General features: G+C 57.0%; 1 protein-coding gene and 1 pseudogene across 21 annotated transcripts in view; both read left to right on the top strand.

The window, feature by feature from the left end:
- The window catches only part of ANKRD11 (ankyrin repeat domain containing 11), a 170,365-nt gene extending 163,322 nt beyond the window's left edge, over positions 1-7,043 (top strand). For 18 of the 21 annotated variants that reach the window (XM_067019513.1, XM_067019506.1, XM_067019503.1 and 15 more), the window contains 5 exons: positions 2,111-2,209; positions 2,281-2,424; positions 3,765-3,857; positions 4,050-4,124; positions 6,074-7,043. In XM_067019513.1, coding sequence (XP_066875614.1) covers positions 2,111-2,209; positions 2,281-2,424; positions 3,765-3,857; positions 4,050-4,124; positions 6,074-6,259 — 597 coding nt within the window. In that variant the 3' untranslated portion in view covers positions 6,260-7,043. Of the gene's footprint in view, positions 1-2,110; positions 2,210-2,280; positions 2,425-3,764; positions 3,858-4,049; positions 5,384-6,073 lie in introns of all 21 variants that reach the window. The other 3 variants (XM_067019512.1, XM_059045882.2, XR_010837803.1) reach the window with 2 other exon arrangements.
- A 5,170-nt stretch (positions 7,044-12,213) lies between these two features.
- LOC131745485 (small ribosomal subunit protein eS6-like) lies at positions 12,214-13,377 on the top strand (annotated as a pseudogene).
- Positions 13,378-13,741: the final 364 nt, after the last annotated feature.

The following is a 13,741-nucleotide window of genomic DNA, read 5'->3' as shown; positions in this document are numbered from 1 at the left end:
TCCCCGTCTGCCCCGCGTCGGCTCCCACCCGGTCCGCGTGCTTGGACCTCGGCTGACCCAGGCTCCACCCACGTGGGGCACGCCTGGCCCCCTCTCCGGTTCAGTGCCCCCTCCACCCCTTTCAGTCGCCCGAGGGCTCCCCAGGCTCCAGCCCTGGCCCCCAGCGGCCCCACGGGGCCAAACCAAGGCCAGAGCCCAGTCCTTTTCCCCCAGAGGCCTGAGGGCACCTCTCCCGCTCGGAGCTCCTGCCTCCTCAGAGCGGGTCCTTCCTTGGGTTTCCGGGCTTCCCCCCCCGCCCCCGCCCGGTCGGGCCCGCGCCCCACCTCTCGGCCGTCTGTTCGTGTGCCCCTCCCCTGGGTGGTTCGCCCCACGTCTGTGCAGATGTGACCTGTCCGAGCCCCGCTGTGCACACCCCACCCCCTCTTCACGCCCAGACACGGGCCGTTGGCAGGTCCTGTTATGCGAAGCCGCGCGGCGAGCACGCCTCCTCCACGTGCTGCTGCCCCGCCCCCGCGCCCCCGGCAGGCACCGGCGTGGCGGCCAGTAAAGCTGATCTCAGCCACCTGTGCTCAGTGGTAGCCAGAGGCCCCGCCCCCGGCCCCGCCCCCCAGGCTTCGCGATGCTCCCCAGGGGCTGCCCATCCACACCCGTGGGGCAGACTTGCCTTATTTTTTGACCAGCCCGCCCCACCCCCACCCCGGTGAGGAAAAGCCCAGCTTTCTGCTGGTTGTGTCTCTCCGGCCTGGAAGAAGCCCCCGTAACGGCCGTCAGTGCTGCACAGGACGGGCCCCCTCTGTGGGGCGACGTCACACGCGTGGGACCTGCTGTCAGACCTCGGCCGGCGCTGCCTGTTCCCAGGCAGGAAGTGGAGCCGAGAGGGGGAGCCCGAGGCACTGGGTTCGGGGGAACCTGGCCGGGGATCCCTGGTCAGTGAGACTTTTTTGCTGTTTGGTTTCAGTAACTAAAATTGAGACAAACAGCACCGTGGCCACCGTAGAACATTTGGAAACTAGAGGGAAAGCTGTGCTCCTGCCTCCCCCTGGGCCCCCGCCACCCGAGCTCGCCCCGCAGCAGCCTGTGCGTCTCCTGGGGCTCAGCCCTTTCTGGCAGCGGGCTCCGGTTCACAGCCTTTCGCCCCCCAGCCAGGCCCAGGCTGTCGGGGGTGAGGGCAGGCCTCACTCCCACACCCTCCGCAGCCGGGGAGGGTGAAACGGAGGTGACCCACGGCAGCCCCAAGCAAGGCCCCCGTACAGAGAGCACCGCAGGCGCCCAAGAGGCAAGGGGAGGCCGGCTCCCTGGGCCCCGGGGGCACGATGGGCTGGACGTGCGGCCAGAGAGACCCGGCTGGGTGGTTTCATCTTGGGTTTTGAGAATTTTAGACCGACGAGCTTGTACCTACCTTGAGCTTGGGCCTCGAAGTCCAGCCCCTCAGAGGGTCTTGTCTGTGGCGGCCACCGTACCGTGGGCTATTTATTCCTCCCCTCCAGCCCACGCTCGTGGCCACACGAGCCACCGCGCCCTACTTGGCCTCGGCCACCAGGGGCTCCTCGGCAGTCCCCTGCTTCCTGGCCGCACGAGAGGCTCCAGCCCATCTGGTGCTGTTGTGACACGTGACACGTTTCCTGTGTGTTTCGGAAGCACCGGCTTCTTCTCCCGGGTTCAAGGGTGGTCTCCGGCATCTGGGGGTGGCGCCCGGGCGAGCCCTCTCCCTGGCCGACGCCCTGGGAAGCCGGGCGGGCCCAGGTGTCCTGTTCGTGAGGCCTCTGGGCAGCTGTCCCGGTGGGTCTCACGGTTGGTTACTCAGGGTGCGTGAAGCCCTCGGTAAACAGAGGACACCCTGCCCCTCCCCCGTCCCCTCTGGGCCCCGGTGCAGGTGCCTTCTGTTCCTCTGTTCTTAGCTTCCCTCGCTTCCCCCATCTCTGCCCGCCCCTCCCGGCCCGCCCTCCTCCCAGCTACACGCGGGGCGGGCGCGCGCTCACCTCCTTTGCGGGACAGGCATCGACTAGCGCGTCTGCGTCTTCACGGGACCTCTCCGGGGTGACTCCTGCGAGCGGGCGGCTAGGGTGACTCACGGCCCCCGCTGACCCCCGTCTCCCCCCTGTGACTGCAGATCGCGCCCCCTCCCTCCCTGGCGGAGCCCCTGAAGGAGCTGTTCAAGCAGCAGGAGGCCGTGCGTGGGAAGCTGCGCCTGCAGCACAGCATCGAGCGGGTAAGCGGGCAGCCGCGGGCCCAGGTCGCCCGGCCTGGGTGGGTCTCAGCTCACCAGCTCCTCTCCTCCAGGAAAAGCTGATCGTCTCCTGCGAACAGGAGATCCTGCGGGTTCACTGCCGGGCGGCGAGGACCATCGCAAACCAGGCGGTGCCGTTCAGCGCCTGCACCATGCTGCTGGACTCGGAGGTGTACAACATGCCACTCGAGAGCCAGGTGGGTGCCTGGGGGGGGGGGCGTGCCCCCGCCGGGTGACGGCTCGGCACTGGAGGGGGCGCTGGGGTCACGGGCTGGGCCTCTACTGAGAGTTCCGCCTGAAACTCACGTGCGATGTGCACGCGCAGCAGTGAAGCTGCTGCCCCAGGGCTTCCTCAGCGAAGGCCCCAGAGAGGCTGTCAGGACGGGGACCACAGTGCCGCCGTCCCAAAGGGCATGCGGGCCCAGGGCGCGCCCATCAGTTGAAACGCACGGTGTGCCTCGTCTGTCCACTCCAGAGTCCAGCCCGCCTCCCTCCGCCCCCAGGGCTGTGCTTGTCCGGTGAGGTCACAGCCTTCCCCAGCCGACCCCGTGGTACCTGTGCCCTTAAGGGCCCCACCCCATCCGCTGACACACGGCAGATCTACAATGTGCAGAAAGCAAGTCGATTCCTGTCCTCCCTGATGTTCCCTCCTCCCCCGCAGCCACTGTGACTCTCAGCCCAGAGTGTGTCATTCTGGGCCTGGGCCGGGCCTCGGTGCTGGCCCCTCGTGGCGCCAGGCCCACAGGTGGATCACGTGCACCCCGGGTGTCTGAGCGGCATTCCCAGGCTGGCCGCGTGGTGACGGACGGTGGTTCAGTTAAACCTTATTTCTTCCTAGTGCGTTGAAGGGTCCTGACACGTAACCTTTAAGGATACGCGTGTAACATACGTAGCGACGAGTTTTCCCTAAAGCAAAAACATTTGTCCACAAAGTACTTTAGGGATTGGGTGGAAGTTTTGCTTTTTTGCTTTTTGCATCTGAGAGAATACTCCAATAAAGATGTTAAAAAAAAAAAAAAAAATGAATCTGCTCACCTCCAAGGGATTGCTGGGTTTCCTTGTGGGTTTCCTCTGAACGTCAAGGAGACAGGACTCTCAGGCTGCAGCCTCCTCCCCTCAAGCCCCTTTGCAGTGGGGCCTGGGGGAAGCGGGTGGTTGCGTGTGGCAGGGCGAGAGGGAGCCTTTTCCTGCCCCGAGACCCGGGAGGCCCTGCAGGCCCAGCCGGAGCCCGTGGGGACCTCCTGCTCCCGAGGCTGCCCTGCTCGTAACCACAGTCCACTGTGGGCGGCCTGCTGCCACCTGGCAGGCGTCCTTTCAAAGGAAAGGTCACTGGCGCTTTCTACCCTCGCCGGCTCGCCCTGGGGCCTCCCCAGGAGACAGAGGGGAGCCCGGAGGCGCCGCCGGGGTCCCGAGTCACGGTGGGGGAGGGAGGGCAGGCCCTGCTGGTCGGCCCTTGACCGGGGGACACGGGGCTTGAGCGCCGAGCCGGGCAGGCCGGCCCTTCCGGCCGCCCCCACGTGCTTCGCTCTCCCGACAGGGTGACGAGAACAAGTCGGTGCGAGACCGCTTCAACGCCCGCCAGTTCATCTCGTGGCTGCAGGACGTGGACGACAAGTACGACCGCATGAAGGTGAGCGCCGGCCTGGCCCCGGCGGCGGCCGCGGCGCGGCCAGGGCTCTTCGGGGCGGGGGCGGCGGCGGCGGCGGCGGGGCCGTGCTCGGAGGAGGCAGCTTCAGACTCGCTCTGAGCCCAGCTGGCAGTGAGGGAGCCGAGGCCTCCCCGCCCACATGTTGCCTCTTAGAGTGTCTTCCCTCCTGTCCAGGTGTGCGGGGAGCAGCTCCTGTCACCAGCTGGCGGTCAGACCTCTGTGGGACCCCACCTTGAGCCCTCCTCAAAGGTCACAGCATCCACCCATCGCCCCTGCCCTGGCTGTGCAGCGGGCAGAGGACGGGGTGGGGGGATAGAGAGAGATAGCAAGTGAGAAGCAAGTCCTCGTCTGCAGGTGCGAGGGTTGCACCCGGGGTCCCCCGTGAACGCTGACCGGCAGTGACGTGCCCGTTACAGAATTAACGCCTAGACGCCGGCACCACCGGGAAGCCCCAGGAGGCAGGGCCCGCTGCGTGGAGCTGCTGGAGGCGTGACCCAGGCTCACCCCTTGCCTCCGGCCCTGCGGCAGCGCACCCAGAGGGGCGGCCGGGAGGCCAGAGGCCAGAGCAGAGAGGAACCAGCCTACAGGGCGTGCAGGCCCTGCTGAGGCCCGGCCCAGGCCCGTTCTAACAAGCTCCACGGTGCCCGTTGGGGGGCCCCACGGCCACTCCTCCCACCGCCAGCCAGCCTGAGGGAGCTGCACGGGAAACTTTGCTAGAGAGAGAAATAATTTCTGACCAAAGTAACGTTAGGTTTGGTACATTACAAAGACAACGTAAGTCTCATTTCCTTAACGTGCCAAGGACGTACAAACCAATAAGCGCAACAGATGGATAGAAAAAGGAATTGGTGAAGTACGGAGAGTGCAGGGGCACGGAACGGCCACCCGCGTGGCCACTGGCCTCAGAGCACGGGGTGGACAAATTCAGGAGACAGGCTGCCCGCCCTCAGTTCCTGCAGCCCTGGGACAGCTCTCCGGACATGCCGGTCATGTTTCACGGGATTTAGCCTAACAAGCAATTTCCTTTTAGTCACTGGAAACTCAGGGGTACTTACGGGTACGTACAGTTCAGTACAGCGGAAACCCAGCGGCCCATCGAGATCTAGTCAAGAGAGGGAAACACCATGTAACACTTTAAATTAGGTGAAAGCCGCCGGACTCCTGAGGGTGTCGGAGCCGTCACGCTTTTTGTTCAAGTCTCCCTGCGGGTGATGAGTGCCCAGGCGGGCCGAGGAGGACACGGCTGGCCGCTGGAGCACGTGGGGTTGTTTTCAGAACACGTTTTTAAACTGAACTATTTTAAGCAAATCAGAAATTGTGATACGTGGCCCTACAAGGCTTGTGTGCACATCTAAGAGAATAAGATGGTCTTCCCGCACACACTGTCACGCCGTTAACTCCGCTCACCTGAAGTCTGGTCTTCCACCCGCTGCGCCCTGTGTCGCCCGCCTTGTACCCCAAACACTGCCCACCCCCCACCCCCACACCACGTGCTGTCGGTAACCCAGGTACCGTCATTATTTCAGTTTCAACATTCTCCTTTTTTTTTTTTTTGCGGTACGCGGGCCTCTCACTGTTGTGGCCTCTCCCGTCGCGGAGCGCAGGCTCCGGACGCGCAGGCGCAGCGGCCACGGCTCACGGGCCCAGCCGCTCCGCGGCACGTGGGATCTCCCCGGACCGGGGCACGAACCCGTGTCCCCTGCATCGGCAGGCGGATTCTCAACCACTGCGCCACCAGGGAAGCCCCATTCTCCCCTAGAGTAGTATAACTGTTTACCTTACTTAGTACTCGCTTAAGAGTAAACACGTGAACATTAATTTTTAAAAACTAAGTGCATTTCTAAAAGGCCTAATTTCCACTGTGAATGCAAGTGAAGCCAACGTCACCAACCATAAATAAGATAAAATGGAAAATGAAAACAGAAGGGCACAGCTATTATAAATTCCGGCTAGAGGCTGTGGTGAAACCCCCAGGGTGGGGGCACAGAGCAGGGATGATGGACGGACCCCCGTGTGGTCACCGGGGCCACTCACCGCGCAGGACGAGACCCAGACGCAAGAGGTCATCCTGAGGCCAGAGCGCGAATGGGTCCCCCGCCCCGACCTCCCGGGAGGCGCTGCGGCAGGGGGAGTGGGGGGGCGGGGGGGCGGTCGGGGTCTTGCCTCCCCTCCCCTCACCTGCTGCGTTTCCCGCGTAGACGTGTCTCCTGATGCGGCAGCAGCACGAGGCCGCGGCCCTCAACGCCGTGCAGAGGATGGAGTGGCAGCTGAAGGTGCAGGAGCTGGACCCCGCCGGGCACAAGTCCCTGTGTGTGAACGAGGTGCCGTCCTTCTACGTGCCCATGGTCGACGTCAACGATGACTTCGTGCTCCTTCCGGCCTGACGCGGTGGGACAGCTGCCCGGGTCACAGGCGAGCCCCCCGAGTCCGCCGCCGAGTCCGGGCGGTGGAAGGAGACCATGTCCCCGGTGGGGACACCCAGGGAGAAGCCCGCGCTGGGCCCCTGGCACGCGGCTCTCTTAACACCCGCCGCCGCGGGAGGACGAGGAGCCGGGGACGCGGGCACGGACACGGCAGCCTCAGGCCCTTTCCGGCGGCTGCACGGGCATCTCAGGAGCTGCAGGACGGAGAGCATTTTTTAAATTCCTTGTTCCATTTCTGATCGACTAAAGAGAATAAATTAAGGCGTCCACCCCTCAGCAACAGCGGCCTTCGGGTCGGAGGGTGGGGAGAGCTTCGGGCCGGCTGCCGTCCCGTCGCCACGAAGCTGCCAACGGTGCCGGCCCGAGACCGGGGCTGGGACGCCGGGCCGGGTGAGGGCCTGGCTGCGCCGCCCGCCCGCCTCACAGGGACACGCAGGCAGGACTCCGGGTTGTGTTTTTAATGGAGTCAAATCCACGTGGTTTGTATACTTTTTCCTTTAATCTTGGGCATTTTGTTTCTCTTTCTGAGAACATAACTTGAAACACTACAGAGCCAATAATCATATAAAAAGTGTACCCGTAAACGCTGTACAGTTTTATACACGTTCACAATGTACTTTTGCTGCCTTCTAGATAATTTATTTTGCAACACATTACTGCACAGTTGTAAATAACTTATGTACTGTAACATCACTTCAGTTATGTGTAAAGAAATAAATAAATTAATTAAATGCTCTTCGTACACGACAGGCCCCTCCGGAGGGTGGGCGTGGCTGTGAGGGGGGCGGTTCCCGACGTGGGGATCCCAGTGCCTTCCACTTTTTTCCTACCAAATGAGTCGCTTTTAATTTTGGAACAAATTATACTCCCCCCCACCCCCCACCCCTTTCCTGGTCTCCACTCAACGAACGACTGGGGCTGTTGGCCGGGACGGCAGGGGTTGCCCAGAGGCTCTTTCCCAGGGCCCATCAGAGCGGGCGGGAGACGGGCAGGGAGTGCGCTGAGGCAGCAGGTCCCCTGGGTGGTGGCTGTGGAGGGACCACCGTCCCCGACACCCCGTGGGGCTGCCACGTGGGAGTCCCGACGCGGGACGCGTGTTCCGCCTGAAAACCAGCTCGGGGGGCAGGAGTCGGAGATCTGAGCCCAGCGTGACCTGGGGTCTGTGCTGCTCTCCAAGGAGGGCGTGCACAGGGCCGGACCGGGGGCCCCTTCTGAGCAGAGGCGTCCGCCCCGCCCGCTCCATCCACGGTTCCCGCCCAACGGTTGGCTCGAGCTGGGGGGCCAGGGGTGGAGGCTGCAGGGCCAGGCAGGGGGGCTGGGGTGGCCCTAGCCCTTGCCCAAGTCCTAGGGCACCTCGCTCCCTTCCCCGTGCTTCCTGTACCTGGCTGGGGGTGGGGGGAGCTGCAGACGGGACCCCACCCGGGAGTGAGAGCCCAGCCCTGTGCCGCCAGCATGCCCCACAGAGCAGCCCTGACGGTGCCCCAGACCAGCTGGAGGTGGTTTCCTCTTTCTGGGCTGCCTGGCCCGACCCAGGCTCTCGGTTTCTGCCTCAGAGACGCCCCGACTCTGCACTCCCCTGTGCGAATCCCCACCCGACCGCCCCGCTGGTCCCTCGAGTGACCCTGGGGTGGGGCCAGAGCCGTCACTGCCCAGCGACTTTCTAAACAGCATGAGTTAGGTCGCACCTGTTCATCTGGCACATCCTGGCGTCAGCAACTTCAGGCCGCCCCGCAGAGACCGCGCACTCAGAGAGGTCCCGCCCGTTGTAGGAGCTGGTCCCGCTGCAGCAAGCGCGTCTGGAGGTGTGCCCCATGCTCTGGCGCGTCTACACCACGATGACGTTGTGACATCACGGCGTCCCTTTCCTGGCTGTGCGTGTAACTTCCTGCCGTGAGAGACAACGGCCCCAGAGAACAAAAAGGGGTTAGTATCCAGGATGTAAACAGAGGACCCGTAAAACTCAACCCCCCCCCCCACACACACACACATTCAAAAATGGGCAAAGGACTTGATAGTCCTTTCTCTAGAGAAGATATACAAATGGTCAATAAGCACACGGACAAATGCTCAACGCGACTAATCGCTAGGGAAACGCAGAGGAGAACCACAATCTGATGCCCCCCGACACCCGTTAGGATGGCTGCTAACGACGACAAGAGTAAACAACAAGCGCTTGCTGAGGCTGCGGAGAGGGTGGAACGCTTGTGCACTGCTGGTGCACAAGGGACGTAGAACGGCGCGGCAGCCACTGTGGAGAACAGCGTGGGGTTCATCACGTACACTCACCATGTGATCCAGCAGCCCCGCTTGTGTGTACATACCCAAAGGAATTGAAGCCAGCGTCTCCAAGACATACCTGTACACCCACGTTCACTGCAGCACTATTCACAACGGCTAAAACATGGAACAAGCCCAGCTACCCACTTCAGATGAACGGATAAAGAAAAGGCAGCGTATATAGACACTGGTATTTTTTCAGCCTTTATAAGGAAGGAGGTACTTGATAGATGCTAGAGCATGGACGAAACTTTACAAGGTTATGCTAAATGAAATAAATGCTGTACGATTCCAATTATACGAGGTACTCTGAGTAGTCAAAATCAGAGAGACAGAAAATATCACGGTGGTCACCTGGGCAGGGGGGAATGGGTGCTGAAATTCGGGCTTCAGAGGTCAGACCCGGGAAGAAAACTTGGGTTGATTGTGCGGAAACAGCCTGGGGGGTGGGGCTGGAATCTGGTGCACCTGCAGTTGAGGGTGTTTGCAGAGGAAGCCTGGGCTGCCTTGGAGTCCGGGCACCACTGTCTGCGGGGCGCGTGAGAGGAGGAGCGGGACCTGCAACGGTAGCCTTTTCCCCCGCGTGTGTGATCGCAGAGAGCGGGATGCTGACCGCACGGGCTTCAGGAGCGGTCGCGAGCCACCTCCACTCCCATCGCACACTCTGGGGGTGTGCCTAAGCTGCCACCACTGTCGAGAAACCCAGGACCGGTCACCAGCCGCCGCATCTGCACAGCCCGAGCACGGGGGTAACCACCAGCGCACACTGAGGCAAGAGCCGACGGGCATCCGTGCTAAAAACAGCCCTGGCGCCAAATGCAGTAAAGCCACGAGAGCTGCACAGGGATGCCCCCCACGTAAGCAGCCCTCCAAAACCACCGGAGATAACTTTCTCCTAAACACACGGAGTAAGAGAAATAAGAAGAGGAGGAACCACTCCCAGTTAGAAGACCAAGAGAATTCTGCTGAAAGAAACAACACAGACCTCTTCACTCCAATAGACACTGATTCAAAAGGAAATTAAGGAAATAAGAAAGGCTGTCGGGCACTTCCCTGGTGGCGCAGTGGTTACGAATCTGCCTGCCAATGCAGGGGACACAGTTTCGAGCCCTGGTCTGGGAAGATCCCACATGCCATGGAGCAGCTAAGCCCGTGCGCCACAACTACTGAGCCTGCGCGCCAGAGCCCGCGAGCCACAACGACTGAAGCTCGCGTGCTTAGAGCCCGTGCTCCGCAACAAGAGAATCCACCGCAATGAGAAGCCTGCACACCGCAACGAAGAGTAGCCCCCGCTCGCTGCAACTAGAGAAAGCCCGTGCACAGCAACGAAGACCCAACGCAACCAAAAATAAATAAATAAAATAAAATAAAATAAAAGGCTATTGACAGAAATGCAGAGTACTATAAAAAAGAAACAAACTCTGAAGGGTACCAAAAAAAATTAGAAAACTCATTTGCAGAGACAAAAGCTGAGCTAAAGGCAATGAACAGCAGAATGAATAATGCAGAAGAATGAAAAGTGAAGGTAGAACAATGCAAATGAGGAAATGACCCAATCAGAAAAGCAGAGAAAGCCAAATGAAAAAAAAAAAAAAGAAAGAAAAAAGAAAGCAATATAAGAGGCCTATGGGAGAATATAAAGCATGCCAATCTACACATAACAGGGATTTCAGAATGGAAAGAAAGAGAAAAGGGCATCACAAATGTATCTGAAGAAATTGTGGCTGAAAACTTTCCAAATCTAAAGAATGAAACATCCAGGTAGAGGAAGCACAGAGGGTCCCAAACGAGGTAAACCCACATAAACCTACATGAAGACATATTATAATAAAAATGGCAAAAGTTAAAGATTGAGAGGATTCTAAAGGCAGCAAGAGAAAAACAAAGAGTTAGTGACAAGGGAACCCCCATTAAGACTATCAGCTGATTTCTCTACAGAAACACTGTGGGCCAGAAGGGAGTGGCAAGACAGAGTCAAAGTCCTGAAAGGGAAAAACCTGCAACCTAGGACATTCTACCCAGCAAGATTGTCATTTAGAATAAAGGAGAGATAAAGAATTCCTCAGACAAGCAAAAACTAAAAGAATACAGCAATACTAAACCTATCCTAAAGGAAATACTGAAAGGTCCTCTCTAAATAGAACAGAACTAAGAATCTATAGGAAAGAGAAAAATCACAATTGGAAAGTAAATCACTTAAATAAGCCAGTACACCGATTTTTTAAAAATCAAACAATTTCTGTGAAAGTGAATGATAACCAGAATGAACAGCAAAGGCTGAACATAAAGATGTAAAAAGGGACATCCAATCATAAAATGTGGGGGGAGGATAGTAAGAAAATGTAGACTTTTTTTTTTTTTTTTTTTCTGCGGTACACGGGCCTCTCACTGTCATGGCCTCTTCCGTTGCGGAGCACAGGCTCCGGACGCGCAGGCTCAGTGGCCATGGCTCATGGGCCCAGCTGCTCCACAGCACGTGGGATCTTCCCGGACCGGGGCACGAACCCGTGTCCCCTGCATTGGCAGGCGGACTCTCAACCACTGCGCCACCAGGGAAATCCCAAAATGTAGACTTTTTTTTCATTTTCTAGAATGTGTTTGAGCCTGTACGACTACCAGTCTAAGGCAAGTAGATATAGGACGGGGTTAACATACTTGAAAACCAGGGCAACCACAAGTCAAAAACATACAATAGATTCACAAAAACCAAAAAGAAGAGGACATAAGTATAATACAAGAGAAAATCATCGGGGAGTTTTCCCTGGCGGTCCAGTGCTTAGGACTCTGAGCTCTCACTGCCAAGGGCCCGGGTTCAATCCCTGGTCGGGGAACTAAGATCCCACAAGCCACATGGCATGGCCAAACAAAAAAAATCATCAAACCACAAAAGGAGAAACAAAAAGTTGTCAATAATTACCTTAAAATGTCAATGGACTAAATGCTCCAATCAAAAGACACAGAGTGGCAGATTGGATTTTTAAAAAAAGAGCCTACAATATGCTGCCTACAGGAGACCCACTTTAGGGCAAAGGACACACACAGATTGAAAGTAAGGGGATGGAAAAAGATATTTCATGGAAACAAATGACAAGAAAGTGGGGGTTCGCAATACTCATATCAGACAAAATAGACTTCAAAACAAAAGCCATAAAGAAAGATAAAGAAGGACACTATATAATGATACAAGGATCAATACAAGGAGAGGATATTACACCCGTCAACATATATGCACCTTATACAGCAGCACTCAGATACGTAAAACAAATAACAGACATAAAGAGAGAAAATGACAGGAATACAATAATACGAGTAGGAGGAGACTTTAACACCCCACTCAGAGCCTCTAGACACAGAATCAGTAAGGCCAGAGAGATCCCAAATGATACAACAGAACAGTAAGACTTAACTGACATTACAGCCAAAACAACCAGAATACACATTCCTTTCAAGGGCACATGGCACATTACATAGGACTGACCACATACTAGGGCACAAAACAAGCCTCAACAAATTTCAGAGTACAGAAATTATATCAAGCATTTTTTCTGACCACAATGGCATGAAACTAGAAATTAACCACAGAAGAAGAAATGAGAGCTCTTTTACGTGGTGCCCTGGATGCAGCTGGCCACTTCAGGATGAAGCTGAACATTTCTTTCCTGGCCATTGGCTGCCAGAAACTCACTGAAGTGGATGAGGAATGAAAACTCCGTACCTTTTATGAGAAGCCAAAGAAGTTGCTGCTGACGCTCTGGGTGAAGAATGGAAGGGTTATGTGGTCCGAATCAGTGGTGGGAAAGACAAACAGGGTTTCCCCATAAAGTAGGGTGTCTTAACCCATGGCCGCATCCACCTGCTACTGAGTAAGGGACATTCCTGTTACAGACCAAGGAGAACTGGAGAAAGAATTCACAAGTCCATATGGGGTTGCACTGTGGACGCCAATCTGAGTGCTCTCAATTTGGTCTTCGTAAAAAAAAAAGGGAGAAGAATATCACTGGACTCACTGTTAATACTGTGCCTCATCGCCTGGGGCCCAAAAGAGCTAGCAGAGGCACTTCCCTGGTAGCTCAGTGGTCAAGGATCCGCCCGCCAGTGCAGGGGACACAGGTTCGAGCCCTGGGCCAGGAAGATCCCACATACTGCAACTAACAGCAACTAAGCCCGTGCGCCACAACTACTGAGCCTGTGCTCTAGAGCCCACGAGCCACAACTACTGAGCCCACGTACCTAGAGCCCACAAGCCACAACTACTGAGCCTGTGCTCTAGGGCCTGCAAGCCACAACTACTGCAACTACTGAAGCCCACGCGCCTACAGCCCATGCTCTGCAACAAGAGAAGCCACCTCAATGAGAAGCCTAAGCACCACAACGAAGAGTAGCCCCCCCACCGCCACAACTAGAGAAAGCCTGCATGCAGCAACAAAGACCCAACACAGCCAAAAAATAAAAAATCAATCAATAAAAAGAGCTAGCAGAATTCGCAAACTTTTCACTCTCTCTGAAGATGATGATGTCCACCAGTATGTTGTGAGAAACCCCCTAAACAAAGGTAAGAAATCTAGGACCAAAGCACACAAGATTCAGTGTCTTTTTGCTCCATGTGTTCTACAACACAAATGTCGGTGTATTGCTCTGAAGAAACAACATTTTAGGAAAACTAAGGCAGAGACTGCAGAATATGCTAGACTCTTGGCCAAGAGAATGAAGAAGGCCAAAGAAAAATGCTGGGAACAGACTGTCAAGAGATGGAGGCTGTCCTGACTCTGAGAGCTTCGACCTCTGAGTCCAGTCAAAAATGAGATGTTTGGACTTTCCTGGTGGTGCAGTGGTTAAGAATCTGCCTGCCAACGCAGGGGACACGGGTTTGAGCCCTGGCCTGGGAAGATCCCACATGCCGCGGAGCAACTAAGCCCATGCACCACAACTACTGAGCCTGCGCTCTAGAGCCCCCGAGCCACAACTACTGAGCCTGCGTACTACAACAACTGAAGCCTGTGTGCCTAGAGCCTGTGCTCTGCAACAAGAGAAGCCACCGCAATGAGAAGCCTGCACAACGCAACGAAGAGTAGACCCTGCTCATCACAACTAGAGAAAGCCTGTGCACAGCAATGAAGACCCAACGCAGCCAAAAATAAAGTAAATAAATAAATTTATTTTTAAAAA

Source organism: Kogia breviceps, chromosome 18, assembly GCF_026419965.1.
Source record: "Kogia breviceps isolate mKogBre1 chromosome 18, mKogBre1 haplotype 1, whole genome shotgun sequence".
NCBI lineage: Eukaryota > Metazoa > Chordata > Mammalia > Artiodactyla > Physeteridae > Kogia > Kogia breviceps.
The sequence above is the reverse complement of the archived record's forward strand: the minus strand, read 5'-3'. Positions and strand labels throughout refer to the sequence as shown.